The sequence below is a fragment of the Danio aesculapii genome, chromosome 10, assembly GCF_903798145.1.
Source record: "Danio aesculapii chromosome 10, fDanAes4.1, whole genome shotgun sequence".
NCBI lineage: Eukaryota > Metazoa > Chordata > Actinopteri > Cypriniformes > Danionidae > Danio > Danio aesculapii.
This window is the reverse complement of record NC_079444.1, coordinates 22,291,402-22,309,860: the sequence shown is the minus strand read 5'-3', so window position 1 is coordinate 22,309,860 and position 18,459 is coordinate 22,291,402. Positions and strand designations below refer to the sequence as shown.

The 18,459-nt window shown below is 38.7% G+C and overlaps 1 protein-coding gene across 1 annotated transcript in view; it reads left to right on the top strand.

Annotated features, from left to right (window-relative positions):
- The window catches only part of fgf11b (fibroblast growth factor 11b), an 87,976-nt gene extending 71,659 nt beyond the window's left edge, over window positions 1–16,317 (top strand). The window contains exons 4-5 of the mRNA XM_056467538.1: window positions 10,577–10,775; window positions 12,647–16,317. Of these exons, the coding sequence (XP_056323513.1) occupies window positions 10,577–10,775; window positions 12,647–12,780 (333 nt within the window). The 3' untranslated portion in view covers window positions 12,781–16,317. The remainder of the gene's footprint in view (window positions 1–10,576; window positions 10,776–12,646) is intronic.
- The last annotated feature ends 2,142 nt before the right edge of the window (window positions 16,318–18,459 follow it).

The window sequence follows — 18,459 nt, the reverse complement described above, 5'->3', positions numbered from 1 at the left end:
TAAGTAAATTGTACAAAACTGTATGAATGAGATCATACAGATTCATATGGATTAGCTACTAAACTAATAAGTTATGAATTGCCATGAAAGTGTTGGATCCTGAAACATGAATCAATTTCCTGATAAAACTAGGTGTCTGTTATGTGAATCTATCTACTGAATGTGTGTCTTTCTTTCTCTTTCTTTCTTTCTTTCTTTCTTTCTTTCTTTCTGCCAATCTTAATTCAGCCAATTTCTGAGTCTAGCAGGAGCACTTTTAGCTCAGCTTAGCAACAATTCTTTTATTATATTAGACCGTTATTATCTCGCTCAAAAATAACCAAAGCATAACTAGTGCTAGTTCTGTGTCCATGCTCACTGTCTATACCCTCAGTCACTAATCCCTATATTAGTACACTTGAAGGACTGAAAATTCGATCACTCAGAACACAGGAAAGGATTGCATTTTGTTTGTGCTTTGCTGGTTGATAAATCATTCAGATGGATAAAAATTTCCATTTTTTGGTCAGACCCTGTGATAGTTATTTTAGCGAGCTGTCTATTAGTAATGAAACAAAGTATTGTGATTTTTGTCATCTATTGTTCATTTTGTAATATTTTTTCAGCGCCTATTTTTGTTTTCATTGCGATTATTTTATGTCTAATTCTGGAAATTCATGCTAAACACTACTTTGAGACATTGTTCACAGCTAAAGAAAGTTGAATAAAAATTTGGTGGAGAAAAATGATTTTCGTGCTAATATAAGAGCAGTTAAAACAGACCGGTCAACTTTGACCGGGAACACTAAAGTAAGGGGCAGAATGTGAACACGACAGGAGGGTTAATAAATTACTTGCGCCTTAGAAGACAGTATGCCGACACGCAATGAACACATGGTGATGTTTGAAGCTGTCAGACGTGGAGCACACTCTTGACAATTCTGGAGGTAATTAATAATATAATAACACTAATACTGAAATGGTTAGGGCATTTTAGAATGACCAAAACAACATTTTAGATGCTTTACCATGTGCTCAGCCTGCTGGTTTATCCATTCACACACATTTTTATCATCACATGATTCTTTACTGTATATATGATTCTGATACAAAATCCCATGACTTTTTTATGTGCATACTGGAATTTGTTCGGTAAGTGTTTCCATTGTAGCTTATGTGCATCTTTTCTTATCGAATAAAAAGATTATCCTACTTAGTTATGCAAACGTTTTTTTATGCACATTTTCAGAATGTATGCACATCTTAGCGTTTCCATCAACCATTTTTTATACGCATATCCAAAATGCACATAAAAATAGGTGGATGGAAATGTAGTTACAGACATTCTCTGTAAATTTGAGAGATTTTTAAGAGATTATTTGTACTGTGAAAGCAGTAGCTTTGTTGATAATTACAGGACTTTGTAAGATTGCAATAAATAAAGATGAATGACAGCTTTTTAAGACAGGACTCTTTGCTTTGCATGAATTCAGAATTCAAATACATTCACTCAGGCTTCAGCCTCAGATAACACATTTTCCATTGTGTAGCTTTTACTACTTCATTTGAGTAAATGAAAGTGGAGCTTGTAAGATTAAATGGATGCTGGGACTATTTAGAACATTCATAGTTTGTTTTGGTTTTTTAAGGTTGTTAAGGTTTTTTAAATATAAAGAAATCATTTTTGTGTGGAAATAATGTTTAAATGCGATTTAGTGAAGGTCGCTGGTTCGAGTCCAGGCAGGGTCAATTGGCATTTCTGTACGAAGTTTGCATGTTCTCCCTGTGTTGAAGACTGTTTCCCCCTGGTGCTCCGGTTTCCCCAACAAGTCCAAATACATGCGTTATAGGTGAATTGAATAAACTAAATTGGCCATAGTGTATGTGTGTGAATGAGCGTATTGGTGTTTCACAGTACTGGGTTGTGGCTGGAAGGGCATCCGCTATGTAAAACATGCTGGATAAGTTGGCGGTTCATTCCACTGTGGCACCCCCTGATGAAAAAAGGGACTAAGCTGAAGGAAAATGAATGTATAATCCAAAGTGAAATGTAAAAATCACTGTTTTATTGATGGCCATTTAAAAGTATTCTTGTATTCTGACTGATTAAGATAACATTCACATTTCCCCCATGAATGTTTTAATTCCTTTTCCGTTCATTTTCCACGACTGCCATAGGCCGTCTCCATTCTCAGGAAGTGTGGCACTCATTTTTAGCTTGAGTTGTAACTTTGCTATCCCCGTGTTCCTTTGTAGCCAACATGCTTGTGCTGTGCGATTCGCATGATCTTGAGATGAAGGGCACATTTCTCCATCAGTTTCCGGTCTCAGTTTAACGCCTATAGCTGTAGTCATGGATTTAGGACTAATACAAAGTTTCACTGAATAATGCATGTGTCTTTGAAATAGCATAATTGATATCAATTATTCAACTGAGTCTCCAGTGTTATGTTTCCAGAACTTCCCGCTGAGAATCTAATGGACACAGAGGTCACGTTGGTCTCAAAATTGAAAGAAATTTTAAAAATGGTTGTTGAAAATCTTGTCATAGACAGTCTCTTATGGGAATTGAAGAGAGTGTCAAACTGGGTGCTTTTCTTGCTTTTGGCAGTTAAACGTACTCTTTTGGTTATTGTTGTGATGGGCATTAAATGTGTGACTGGCCTTGTGGAACATTGCAGATTGTTTTTTGTAGCACTAGAGCGGTGCGCGGTAAACTGCCCCACAAGTAAAGTGTTTCTGAGTTTGCCATGTGGCAGTAACAAGGCCATTAACTCCAGTTCGACAAGAGATAGAAACAGCACAGCAGTCGAATCCCACATCCTCCTTCTGTCAATTTCATGCTCTCTGAACCAAAAGCTGTGTGAAGTATCTTGCAGAACGTCTTGAATGGGGACGTCATAGCTCAGATGCTGCAGAGTGTGGGTATATGTGTTGTTGAGTCAGCATGTTTGGTAGTGTGTGTGGTTCACACTTCAATGAAATTAGGAAAAAATCTAATGAATTATGATTTGGAAGTTTAAAAACCAACAAGCTGTGATTTACAGTGCATTTCTAAATCTGTGTAGCAGTTATCTGTAGATAAATTGTTTAAAGAAATTGATTATGGTATATGTTAATGAATACAGATAAAGCAATAACTTATCTCAAGGTCATTCAAATGTGAGGATTTTTTCAGTCTAAATATTCAGGTTCAATCGCAAGTCATAGAAAAGCTTCTTAATTTAAGTCTATTTAATCAGCATTGCTAAATTAAATGTTGTACGTACACTCAAAAATGCCCTTTGCTTCTAATTTAAACTGATTATTAAAAATGAGTTATGTAAATAACACAATTCTTAGGTTTTTGTGGGGACAACTTAACTTTTTATGTTCAATCCACTTAAATTTGTAAAAAACATTTAAGTTAACTTAATCGATTTGTATTGGGACTAAAGTCAAAGTCCCTTTAAGGCTAGTCATTTCACTCGGCGGCCATGTTTGAAACCCCTCTCGGGCAGTATGTTCAGGCATTCTGTCTGATTGGGAAACATCAAATTCTCCAAAACTATTTGTCAAGCTTATGATTACATTACATACTTGTAATAAATTTAAATAATAACTGTCTCATAAGTTTTATTTCTAAACATCCGAATCAAACAAAATGGGCATATTTTCAGGCTGCCCAAGCTAATGCGCATGCACACTCGAAATGAACAAGATCACGACACCAACCTCATTTATGGCCGTGTTACACATTATCATCTCTCTGAATAATGATCGTCAGATCTTGGTCTTCTGAAGTAATCCACAACTTGGTCTTGGTCAGTGCGTTTGTTGACCACCAAACTGTTGTTAAAGCACACTTCTGATCTGAGCTTTTCTCCCGGAGAAACGTAGGTCTATAACGATCAATGATTGGCTCCTGTACTAGTAGGCGTGGCTTCATTCACCATATTGACCGTTACATTTTTCCCCACTCAAAACTACACAAGTGGCATGTCTTGTGTATTTTATAGTATTTGCTACAGTGTAGCATTACATGAAATTTATATATATATATATATATATATATATATATATATATATATATATATATATATATATATATATATATATATATATATATATATATATATACATATATATATATACATATATACGATTCTCTATCTGTGTCTGCATACATGTACTGGATGACGTGTGTGTGTGTGTGTGTGTGTGTGTGTGTGTGTGTGTGTGTGTGTGTGTGTGTGTGACATTTACAAACAAATATACAAAGTAAAAAAAATAGTATAAACATTTTTTTTTGAGTTTGGGGAATTATATTTTTTGGAGAAAACTTGTTTTATATACATTTATTATATGAATGACAGACCTGCTATCATATGTACTTAATTTAGTTTGTTTAAAAGTTGGAAAGGCAGCTGATAGTGTTAAGAATAGTTTAAAACACTTAACACACACTTCTGAGTATACAAACTGTTCAGAAAGTCCTAAACATAATTTTATATTAATTGCCATACCAAATGATTGTTTATGTCTAGAAGAAGTGAAAAATCTATTAGTACTTTTTCTGTTTGGCCAAGTGTGGGAACACATTTTTCTTGTTTAAATTTGCATGAAATGAAAGTTATAACGAGTTTTTGCTTATGTATTGTGTTGTACTCCCAAATGAAATTAAATACTGAATTCAAGAGGGGAAGCATATTTTCTGAAGACAAACACATTAGCAAGACTTCTGTGTATTGACTGGCACAGATTTTTACCACCACATGAGAGCTAACAAAATAAACTGGGTAGTTTTGATTTCTTACAGATATTAAACATCATATTATGCTTTTTCAAGATGTAATTTCAGGTCTGTGAAGTTAAAAAAAAACATTTCAAGCCTCTTTTTTGGGTGAAGCAAAATATGCTGTATTCATGTGTCTATTGAAATGCACATGAGTTGCTGCAGAAACGGAAAACAAAGCAGCAGCATGTGTTTTAAAATTCATGCAAAATCTAATTTTACAAATGTTTCTTTTGCTAGCGTACATAGTTATTTTTAAATGATGAAGTTATTTTCTCCTCATTTGTAAGTCGCTTTGGATGAAAGCGTCTGCTAAATGACTAAATGTAAATGTAAGTGAACAATTCATTTTTGCAAGTTAATTCACTGATTTATTTATTTATTCGCTTCTGCAAATGGTCAGACTATTATTGACCAGACTATGATTGATATGAAAACGGACTTACAGATTTTCAATTAACTAGAACATCTATGTTAGGCTGCTTTGACACAATCTAAATTGTAAAAGCACTATAGAAATAAACATGAATTGAAACTGAATTGAATTTGGAGTGGCAGTCCTTCTCAGTTGATGTTAGTCTGATGGATTCTGCCACAATATTTTTAGCCATGTACCTCTTACCATTAGTTTGCTATTAGGGAATGATGTGGAAAAAGAAAGCCCCACCCCTACTCAATATCCCATTCCAGTTAAACATATTGGAATAAAGTCCATGTAAACTGGAAGTTGCTAAGACCTTTAAAGCAAGAAATAGACAACTAGGTAGCTGTTAAAAATAGAGTGAGAATAAGGGGAACAGTGGGTGCTTACCCTGGAACCAATATGGGTCCTAATGCCCCAGTATAGTGATGCAGATGTCCTTCGGATGAGACATTAACCAGGGTCCTGACTCACTGTGGTCATTAAAAATCCCATGGCACTTCTCATAAAGAGTAGGGGTCTAAACTTGGTGTCCTGGCCAAGTTTTATCTATCAACCCTTACCCATCATGGCCTCCTAATCATCCCGATTCAATGAATTGTTTCGATCACTGTCTATGCTCACCACCTGCCAATGGTGTTCGGTGAATATACTGGCACTGTTGTTCCATGGCTGCCATCCGACCCAGGTGGAAACTGCACACTGGTGGTGGTAAGAAGAGACCCCTTTCATATGATTGTAAAACACTTTGTATGTATGGCAATACACAGTAAAATACTACATAAACTATTTAATTATCATGTTAACCCATTCATTCATACATTCAAGAGATTTTGAAATAAAAGGACATTTAAAGATTTAACAGGCCTAGTTATCCTGTTTCAGACAGAGGCTCATAAATGGCCTTTTTTTGAGCAGGTGATGTAGATGCAATCAGACACTTGCATGCGAACGCAGAGAAATGGAGGGAGGCAGCAAAGAGGAGGAGAAGGGGAGGAAAGGAGGTGGAGCGAGGGGAAGGTCAGAGTGCTGCTCTGCATGATAAAGATGTTGGCGTTGTCATCGGGATTCTCCGCACGCAGGCCGGATATTACCTCTTTCTCCACATGTCATTCCAAGTCATTCCATAAGGACATGCAAGCTGAGGAGGCTGTCTAACTCCTTTCTGAATCAGAGCCAAAGGATTAGCTTTTTATTTAAGTTCGTAATCAAGACTTCTCAATGCAAACTCTCTTATGCTTAGGCAGGAGCTGGTCATTTGCAGTCTGTATGGGCATGCACTGTCAGACATCCACGCTCAGACATGCACTCTCAGGAAAGTATATACCTAACACCACCCTAAACTGTACCCCTCACAGAGAGATCACATGCTCTTTTGAGTGCATGTGTATGAGAGAACATCTCTGAGCGTGCATGTATTGTATCTCTTGACACTCTTGCAGACAGACACTCTTGGGTCAGGGGCTTTGAGCATGGGCTTCAGGGGCCTCCATACCACTAGGGGGTACATGAAAGCACTTATTCACATTTGAAAATCATAAATTTGGGGGATTTATGTGAAGCACATGAAATCTGGGATCCATATGCTCACATGCATAGTAAACAAAATACATAAAAACAACTGTTACCATGACTTGACAAAACTATAGGTTGTTTTCAATCACATGAAATTCAGATGGAGGGCAGGAAGTAATAAAAATGAATGGAAGACAGAAAAGTCCATATTATTGTGATTTATACCATAGATAGAACAGATAGAAATAGAAAATGACCACATATGTTGGGCATGATCCTTATACCATGAAGAGGGCCGAGTTTTCTACTGAACTAAACTATATTTGCCTGTCATTGAGGCGGTAGATACTGTATTATATAAGCTATTATGTTGCAAGAAAAATACTATAGTAAATACTATAGTGTTTGGAAGCATACTATGGGTAATTACTTGAATTAAACTGTCTTAGTAATTATATTGTTGCAACATGACTGTAGAAATAAACAAAGTATTCAATTCAAGGCTTCAGTTTCTATAATTATACACCATCACGATACACCACAGTTTACACTAACGTTACAGTTTATTACAGTTTAGCAGTTTACTCGTATTCTGAAGCATTCATTAACAAAGAGTTGTACACATTATTCACTTTACTATGTGGTTCAATAACATGTTTATTATAAATTACTATAGTTTTTCCCCATCCGCATATTTTCCAGACATCACGAAAAAACAGATGAACGCTTACAAAAGCGTGGACGCATAGTCTACATTCATTCATTTTCTTTTCGGATTAGTTCCTTTATTAATCTGGGGTTGTCACAGCGGAATGAACCGCCAACTTATCCAGCACATGTTTTACGCAGAGGATGCCCTTCCAGCTGCAACCCATCACTGGGAAACACCCATACACTCCCATTCACACACATACACTATGGACAATTTTAGCTTACCCAATTCACCTGTACCACATGTCTTTAGACTTTGCACCAAGAGGAAACCCACGCAAACGCGGGGAGAACATGCAAACTCCACACAGAAATGCCAACTGACCAAGCCGAGGCTTGAACCAGCAACCTTCTAGCTGTGAGGCGACAGCACTACCTACTGGACCACCGCGTCGCCCATTACTCTACATAATATTATTTATTTTTGTAAGGGGGAAAAGAAGTGCTCCACAATAATAACCGTCTAGTTTTGTCACAAGGGTTGCATTTTCTTTTTGTTCGATCGATGAACTTACCATCAACAAGCATTCACCGCTGGTGTGCATCTCAATGTTCACGTTACGGTTGTTTATTCCGCCTAAACCCCAGAATTGGATTATTGCAAAACAAAACGGAGATTTTATTGCAGCCATTAGATGGCAGGGTACGTTACAGTATTTATATTCTCCTGGATTTTGTATGTGTGATAGTGTTTGTATCTAATTTTCACATTAACATATTTCTACACATAGCTAGGCCTGTATATAATCTGTATTGGTGCTTTCAAACAAATATAGCGTTCAAAAAAGTTTGCACACGTGGATGTATTAAAAGTAAATGTTTATTACATGCCGCCTTTTCAACAGTTTTTTTTTTTGCCAGTTTCTTGAACTTTCCCCCCTTTATGAGCAAAAACTTTTGTAAGTCTATAAAAGCTGTTTAGCATTTCTTATTTTGGCCAATTTAAACAATTATAAACAACATAAAACTGAAATATTTTGATGTTCTGATATCAATTCCTATGTAGAAGAATCATTTCTGCCTTCCATCTGAATTTTGCACATCATCAATGATGTCATGTAAAGATAACCTATTAAAATAATATTAATAGATCAAAGGCGATGCAGTGGTATTGTTGTCAAGCAAGAAGGTCGCTGGTTCAAGCCTCAGCTGGGTCAGTTGGCGTTTCTGTGTGGAGTTTGCATGTTCTCCCAGCATTCGCATGGGTTTCCTCCGGGTGCTCCTGTTTCCCCCACAGTCCAAAGACATGTGGTATAGGTGAATTGGGTGGGCTAAATTGTCCGTATGAGTGTGAGTGAGTGTGTATGGATGTTTCCCAGAGATGGGTTGCAGCTGGAGGGGCATCTGCTGCGTAAAACATGTGCAGGATAAGTTGGCGGTTCATTTCACTGTGGCGACCCCGGATTAATAAAGGGACTAAGCCAAAAAGAAAATGAATGAATGAATGAATAATAGATCAAACTGTACAGGTAATTTTTTAGGTGATTTAAAAATAGATCAAGTGATGATGCCATTCTAATCTCATGGGGCAGACTATTCCACAACCACAGAGCAACCACAGAAAAAACTTGTGCAAAACAATAAAATAAAACAATAAAACTAATTATTTTGTTGCCTAGGGGCAGCATGGTGGCTCAGTGGTTAGCATTGTCGCCTCACAGCAAGAAGGTCGCTGGTTCGAGTCCTGGCTGGTACCAGTTGGCATTTCTGTGTAGAGTTTGCATGTTCTCCCTATGCTCGCATGGGTTTCCTCTGGGTACTCCGGTTTCCCCCACAGTCCAAAGACATGCGCTATAGGTGCGTGTGAATGCAAGAGTGTATGGTTGTTTCCCATTACTGGGTTGAGGCTGGAAGGACATCCGCTATGTAAAACATATGCTGGAATAGTTGGTGATTCGTTCTGCTGTGGCAGTCCCTGATAAATAGGGAAAGGAATAGGCCAAAGGAAAATGAATAATTGAATGATTTTGTTGCCTTTATAATATCACAGATAAATGTTGGCATAAAACATAAACAAGAAGATTGAGTTCTTACTGTCCTTAAATTGGAGAACCACAACCTTTTGTATGCTGAGTAATAGGTCAAAGGTGAAATACTGTAAGCCTGAACTTGAAAATGTGACACTGAAGGTGACGATGACCTTCATGTTTGCTGTGGTAACTCGATTCACATGATTAGATTGTTATTAGTATTCCACGAGGCTGATCATCTATTGATCTCCTCCTACTGTGAGTTTCTAAGGACATCAAATACGTGAGGCAAAAGCTGCTTAGTGTGATACATAGGCCAGCAGAAAGAGAGGGAGGAAAGGTGGGTTGGATGAATAGACTAATACTAAGAGCAGACATGCAGAAATTTGGTCGAATTTGCTGGTTTTCACTCAGGTCATGCTCAGCTGCTTAATGTTATGGAAGAAAAACTTGCTGTAACCCTTTCATTGCGATCCAGCATCTTCTCCATTTCTCCTTCCCTCAATCGTTCTGAATCTCTCAATCTCCGGTGGCTCGCCGAAAGGCTTCAGTCAGCCGTTTCTGCTTGGCTACCCTCAGTAAATCAATCCTGCTGATTGGGTCTGCTCTCTGACAGGGCAAGGACCCTGACGAAGACTAAGAGAGATGTATACATGTCGCTGCTGGTTACAGTCACCCGTCTACAGCAGGCTTGGATTGGTGGGAATAGCTCTAAGCGAAAAGGAGATGAATGGGAACGACGAGGTTATGTTCAGAACGGGCTAAATTAAAGTTTTAGGTTGAAAGCGGGATGTGTTTTTCTTCATCTCAGCCCATGACGTTTTGAGTATCTACAGATTTGTGGGTTCCTCTTTCAAGTTTGTATGTTTATATTTGCATGCCCATACATATGTTGAGTGGAGCTCACTGCTTCTCACTCTGAGTACCTTCAGGGACAGCTTGAAGTTCATCAGTCATGTAAATGAATGCATAGTTGATGAGTAGTATAATCTGCCTCTTGCTCTCCGGAGAACATTGCTTTAAAAAAAACAACAAGATGAAATTTCTCCTTACTCTCTACAGAGACAGCTCAACCAATAAAAAGTATAGCATAGTTTTTTTTTTTGTTATTTTGTTTAAATTGTTTTTGTGTTCACACATGTATGTGCATGTATTTCAAATCCCTGTGCTTATTACCATTTTTGTGTGTTTTTCATTCTTTGGCAGGAGCATTTTAACCCAGAGTGCAAATTTAAAGAGAGTGTGTTTGAGAATTACTACGTGACGTATTCCTCCATGCTGTACCGCCAAAGCCAGTCAGGACGCTCCTGGTACATCGGAATCAACCGGGATGGCCAAGTGATGAAGGGCAACCGCGTAAAGAAAACCAAAGCGGCCGCACACTTCCTACCTAAAGTCATCGAAGGTCAGATCAGGCTTTTTTAAACTTGAAACTTATTTAGATGTAGACTGCAAATGTAAAAAATCCTTGAGTTCCCTAGAAAGTTGATGGCAAACTAGAAAATATTTTTGGACCAGCAACAAACCAGATAATGTGGTCAAGGTGGTTTTGGGAACATGTTGGCTACTTAAGCCATTAATTAATAACCTAGAGTGATATCCAGAGAGTACTATGAAATGACTAATACTAGAATAGACCACTTCATAACTTAAAGCTCAGATCAGATCATCTGGGATTAGCTAATTAACATTTTACAATTAAGACAAATTTCCACTTTAACCACCATTTTATATCAGTCAATAACTACCTCAGAGCAGTAAATAACTTGTGTGGAACAGCTAATAACCATTTTGCACTAGCAAAGACCAGTTTAAAAAAAAGCTTGTACCAAATTATTCTAATAAGCTTACATCAACTTGGTTGGACCAGCTAATAACAAGGCTTACACACAAGCATCGATCAGCTGATCTCCAATTTTCATTGCCAACGCCAGCAAATACCCAGCTTGCACTTGTTTAGACTAAAAAATAACCAGCCTAGATTAAGTAATTCTAATCTTACACCATCTTAAATCAGCCAATAATAAGGTCAGAGCATTTTATAGCTAGCTTAGATCATATAATAATCCATTTACACCACATAATTACCAGTGTGCAATAGTTTAGACCAGCTTATAACCATTTAAAGCAGTTAATAACCATCTAAAACAAGGATGTCAAACTCAGATCTGCTCAGTCCCGCAGCTCTGCATAGTTTAGTCATAACCATAATTAAGCACACCTGATTCAACTAATTGAGTCATTCAGGCTTGTTTGAAACCTACAGGTTATGCCGCGGTCACACTAGAGTTGGAGCATGCGAAATTCTGTCATACGACGCTGTGAAAAGGGGCGGGATTAAAGAAGATAATTAGACATTAAATAGCATGCGATTGCTCTATATTTTAAATTTCTGTCCAGAGAGGTCATGATTTGATCTTTGATTGGTCTCACAGAGTCATGTGATGCGATTTCGCAGGTCAGAGTTCACCAAGCTTGAGCCTTGCAATGCAGTGAACTGCGAAACTTGTCGCACGAGCTTACTATCCGTTCTGTTGCATTTGCATGCATATGAAGAGAAGTCTATGGGACGAAAAGTGCAGTGTGACCGCGACTTAAGTGTGTTGAAGCTGAACTGTGCAGGGCTGCAGCCCTACAGAACACCCCTGATCCAAAAGTAAATCACCCAATAACCAGCTTGCACAAGCTTAAATAACCAACCTCTTGTTAGCCAACATGCCAACAACAAGCAACGTGCACTTGCATAGACCAGCTGATGTCCAGTTTAAATTTCTATAGGTCAGCTAATGTCTAGCTTGAACCTTGACTAGGCAATAACAAGCTTAGTTTGGCTAGTGTCCATTTGCACCCTTTTAAATTAGCCAACATGGTAGTTAGTACATAGCAATGATTCAAACTGCTAATAATCAGCTTTGACAACATAATAATTAGATTGTCCCAGCTCATGCCCATCTTAGATCAGCCACAAACCAACTTGCGCTACTTTAAATCAGCTGAAAACCAACATACACCAGTACAGACAAAGTCATATTTAGTATACACTACCTTAGACCAGATAAGCATCGGCTTGAATCAGTCAATAAGTAGCCTTTACAGTATCTCCAGTATTCACATTAATAGTTATCTCAAATGTTTATTTCAAGGGCAGATTCTTCTATTTTTTTATTTTCCACTGACATAAATATTTCCACTGTTCATGACACTATATCTTACTTTAGATACTCTGTTATTGCTTTAAATACCATCAGTCTGCTTTTGTTCTTCTTGTTCCCTCAGTGGCCATGTACAAGGAACCTTCCCTGCATGAGCTTGTAGCAGAGCAGAGTCCTCCTCGCAAAACCGTAAAGACTTCAGACTCCCCTTCCCACCAGAACGGCAGGAAAGAGGCCCCCAGGGCTGATGCTTCATAGCACAGGGGCCGCACACTTGGAGGGTGAGGGACTACACTGACAATGAGAACTCCATTTTCCTTCATGCAACGAGGGCAGAAAGAGCTATAAGAGCGGCTGCTAGCTTTTGAACAAGCCGAGATCAGACAGCAGCCCATGGCGCTCTACAACCCGAGGAGAATCCCTGCCTCTCTCCGTCAAACCAGCTCCCATATATTTCCGCTGACCCGGCATGACACCTGACCCCCTCCATATGATCCCATAATCCCTTGCAAAAACATCTTTCTGTGCCCCCACATGCCCTTCTTGAGTTCTCTCACAGTGTCAAAAGAGAAATGCAAACAATATCCATCCTAACTGAAGAATTCAATTGACTTTTCTTTCCCTATGGTTTGTTTTTGTTTGAACGGAGAGTTTGGATGTGAGAATGAGAGCGAGAGTGTGCAAGAGAGAGAGGTTATTATCCAATATCATCATAATGATTCCAGCAGATGAGACCCTCAATGGTTCATTTTTTTTTTCTCTCTGCAACTACTTTGCCAACGGCATCTCTGTGCCAATCAGAACTGAAGGAAGGAGTGCAGTAAAATTAGTTTTTATTGGACAATTCAAGGAGGATGTGGTTCTATTGGTCAGCAGGTGTAGATTGATGGGCTGTTGCCAGGAAAACCAATGGCATCATGCATAATTTGTAAATGGGCAGGTTTTAAAATCAAGGCTCACTCTTTGATATTTGCATCTTATGAGTTTAGATTGAATTCACAACCCACACATCTGTGTTTTGGTTTAATTAAAGCTATACTTCCAGCCTGTAAGATCCAAAAAAGGGGGAAACACAACTAAATTCTCTTGTGATGACTCTATTCATGTTTAAAGGCTGGTGGGCTACAAGAGGCATCCGTATCATTGGCAAACGCGTGGAGATTATTCAGGGCAGTTGTTTGATAGCTCTTTGATGGAATTCGTACAGGGGATTACATGGAGTCCGGCCATGATTGCTTGAATTATTTACTCCTATCCCCAGGAACGTTCAGCGCGTTCAAGCAGCTCGGACGAGAGATTTTAATATGCAAATTTAAATTGTGGTGAGGCGGTTAGTGACGAAGTGTTTGTGTGCATTTAGACGTGTGTATTAGAGTGTGAAAGAGACAGAATGATGTGAAACGAACATCTGCTTCCATTATTTATTTGTGTGTGTGTGTGTGTGTGTGTGTGGCAGACTGGGCACACGTGTGTAAACGCATTGGCTCACACACCACAGTTGATCATTTTAATGGTTCGGTCGAGTCTGGGCATTTTAATCTGCCTGGAGATGTTGACTGATGACCCTCTCCAGCTTTCATAATTGACACATAACCAAGAGGAAGTGCTGTGACGTCCAGAATCTCTTTGTAATTCCACGGGCATCTTACCGGTCTACACTCACACATGCAGTCATTTGCAATGTTTGTGTCTGAGTAAACGGTTGGTCAACCATCATATAGATGTTACTTCTTTGTCCTTCAGACAGGAAGAGTCACGCTCCATGACTGCAGATGTGATTGTGGTTTGGTTTTGCTGTTGTTCTGTGTCAAAAAGGTAATTTTGACGCATATTTGTGGTCATCTCAGTGTCCTTGAGCTGTGTTTTAAATATGTAAGGATAAACTTTAATATGAAAGAACTTAAGATATTGAATGAAATGGCAACAGATATTCGGAAGAATGAATAGTGGATGTCAGTGAGGGTTTGTGCATGTTGCAGAAGGTTTTTAGCACGTTGAAGTATGGTACGTGTATGTGTCTCAATGAAAGTTGACTCTAAGTAGAATACTGAAGGAATGTTCCTCGTTCAATAAAAGTTAAGCTCAGTCTACAACACTAGTGGCATTTGTGTTGATTAACAAAATGAATTAAATAATTATACACTACTTTCAATAAAAAATAATTGGTAGAGTACAAGGATTTAACTTGTGTAGTGTAAACAAAAACCAAAATACAACAGATTTGCACTGTAGTGAAGTGAAGCCAAAATGGCCAAGGTATGGTTTAGGCTAAGTATAGTATGAATTCCATTCGTTTATCCAACCACCAGGGGGCAACCTAAAGTTTTTGGCTTCACTTTTTTTTGGACATGATCAACACAGACAGAATTAAAAACCAAACATTTTAAAAATGACTTTATATGTACAGGCACATTACTTTTTTTTTTTAAGTTTAGACTTATGAACTGTCAGACAGATTTGATTAAAGCTCTTAAATCACTATGTTTAGTCATTTAATATCAGAAAGTGCAGAATTTTTTTCTAAAATATTGTTAGCATGCAAATTATATGTAGCTATTCTATTAAAATAGTGAATGTTTTCCCATTTGCTTCTATTGTAAGTGTCTGATTGTAATCTAGATTTTAAAAAGAAAGGACAGGAGGATATTAATGTTACGTTAATCAACATTATGTGCTGTTGATTGAACTTAACTCATATTGAATCTGGATTTCGTTTTAAGGAACTGTATTGAAAGTCTGTAGAAAGTTTGCTTATGCGAGACTAGATTTGGGATGAAAACAATTTTGGGGCTGTGAGAGTCTCTGAAAGTCCTGAGGGCAGCTCGGTGATTGAAGTTAGCTGGTGTAGAGGAAGACGGGTTTAGAGGCATTAGATTATGAGGAGCAAAACCAGAAGATCATTAAGTACTCAGAGGACAGCGTATGCTTTGGTGCTAATGATGAGTGTGAGATCCTGTTCTCTGAATTAGACACTGTACGGATTCTTGCTGATTGAGCGGAAGGTGAGGAATGGGTTCTTTGAGGATTGGGGGAAGGGGGACGTGACTGTATGTGCATGTGGTGTAGCTACCTGGTCCCATGGTAATTTTGAGAACACAAGGACGAATGTGGCGCGGACACGCCCCCTCATGTGTGCTCCAAAGTCATGCTCCATTTCCTGAGCAATCTCCCCAAACCCTCTCCTGTGTGTCCAGTGGCTATTAACCTTCCCTACAGCTCTGTGTGTTTGAGTGTGTGTGAGAGAGCGAAAGAGAGAGAGAGAGAGAGAGAGATAGAGCAAAGTAACGATCGATTGACTCAATAAAAGCCAAACTGGAGAGCAATAGCCCAGCGCTGTGAGCAATAATTTCCCTGTGCAACCGAGGAACCCGAGGACATTAGCAGACAATGAACTGAGGTTTTTTTTTCCCTTCATGGGACTTTATCCAGTCTGTGAGAAACTGGTGGAGGAGAAGATGACGACATGGAGATAAAGTGATGTTCAGATGGTAAACCCAATTTCGGTATTGTCAAATAGGCCTTGCTCACTCTTTCTCTCACTGTCTGTATTTTGTTCTTCTCTCTGTCCAGACCTGGTTTTGCTGTGAAGTTGCTAGTATTATGGTCTTAGATCTCTCCTGACTCTCGCTCTCTCTTTAAAATCAGGGCAAGTTCTCAAGGACACATTGAGTCCACCCTCTGTTTCATTTGCCCTCAATTCAAGCATGCAAAAAGAGTGAGGCGATTGTGGGAACACTTCTGAAATTTTCATGCTGTATTTTTGTGACAAAAAATAGATTTCATACTATATCTCAGAGGAGTAAAATAAAACAATATGTATATATATATAGATCAAAGAATGATTCAAAAGTAATATTAAATGCAATCAAAAAAATGATGATGACAGTACTGTAAACGGCTGCTTCTGGGGAGATGGACTGCCTGGTCTTGCCAAAACTGCTGTGAGCCATAAGGACTGTGGACATGTACAGATTTTATTTTCTTTTTGTATTTGTTTTTATTAAATTGTGATATTAATTGCAACCGAAGGCCATTTTACCCACAGTGAAAATGTCATTTTGAAGATCTGATGGGTACTTCCTTGAAATTTGCTTTTATATTTAGTGGGGAATGTGTATGAACCTGAAACCTTGTATTTGTTTGATTGTTTTCGTTTCTCTGCCATATCTCCCTTGTGTGAAATTGTTTTTATATATATTATTTCCTTTCTACATTTTTCTTTCTTAAACCTGTGCCGTTAAAGGACTAAAAAATTGGATTTTGAGACCTCCACACCCCAACCCTTGTGAGTTTTTAGCAAAAAAAACAACAAACTAAAACCTGAAAGCCGACGCACCTTTTTCTAATCAGTTCTTCCAAACGAAACGAAAACAAGCCAACCCCTTTCTTCCCTATCCTCTTGTCTTCCAAAAAACAAAGTCTTCCACTAGCCAGGGCTTGCCTGAGTGTGGCAATAACTGCCTAACTGAATGTGGCTGCCTAAGCCCCACCCCTTGTTCTTACAGTGAATGCAGGCTGATTGGCTGACATTCGCTGAAGGCGGAGCTAAACACACCTGCCCTACAAAACAGCATGGAGGCATCCGCGGAGACTCAATGATGACTGAAGGTAGACTAACAGGTCAGCTAACAAACCCTTGCACCCCAAACCAGCATGGCGGACGTGCTGCTCTGAAAGCTGACACACCTGGGAGAGTACTGGAACTCTACTGCATGCATCCCACTTCGGAAATACTAGGAAAGGACTCCCCGTTACAGAGCACAGGATCTCCTTAGCACCCTCTCCTGGCCTCCAACTTGCCATCCTGTGTACGTTTCTAGAGCAATTATACATCTCTGGGCTGGGAGGAGGGAGGGGGTCTTATTATTACATATTATTGAATAAACAGTTATATTTGTATTATTGTAAGATGTGTGGTGGTCTGTCTTGTGTAAAATGTGTGCTTTTAAGTGTTTGTTGCTCCGGTTTCAGAGGCATGCAGGAAACAGATGGCTTAGACAGCTGTAGGTACTCACAGGTGAGCAGTCAGGTGGCAGGTGACAGACAACCTCTGCTCCCTTCACTTAGCATTGGCAGAATGCACACGGACAACGCATTCACACACTCGAAACGCTCACGGCGTGCTGTATTTGTTCAACTTTCCCCTTTTATGTCACCAGACCTTGACTAATCCTCTCACTGGCCACCTACGAACATCTGCATTATGCCACTGCATTACAGGAAGCCTCGCTAATCAGATGAGGAGCAGAATTAATACCGCAGGGTGAAATATAAACCACAGCCCACTCCTGCTCCTGTAATGCTCGTTATAAAATCATAGATCATCTTCCAGACCCTTCAAGCCAGCCGAGATAATTGTCTTGAATGCCATTACAGACCCAACAAACTCTTAAAACAAGCTTCGTCTATATATTTGAGGATTAGCTGGCACTTGATGGATTAATATGAGAAAATTACATGCCGGGTCTGAATTTCAGCGTGGGAGGGCCAAATGAAATTCAGATTCCTCTGCTGTTAACTAAAAGTAATCCTAGAAACTAATTCTAGTTCAGGACTCCTGCTGCGTGAATATTCGGAAATTTTTCGAAGGCAGATTGCTTTTCAGAGATAATGACAGCAAGTGGGTTAAACAAGGAAAGAGTGAAGACATCAGATGATTGGCATAAAAAATGATGATGATGGGAAAGACTGAAAGACTGTTAAAAGTTTTAGAAACACTGGAAGTTTTCAACATTTGATTTTAGCAAACCAATTATTTGGCATCTGTTAAATATAAACTGTATATATATATATATATATAATTTTTTTATTATTTTTTTTTTAATCATTCATCAGTGCCATCAACTCTTTAATTTTGATTAACCATTAATACAAGGCCAACGGTAACAACAGGACTATTTGCATGTTCACCAGTTGTGAATAGTTTTTGTGCACTTA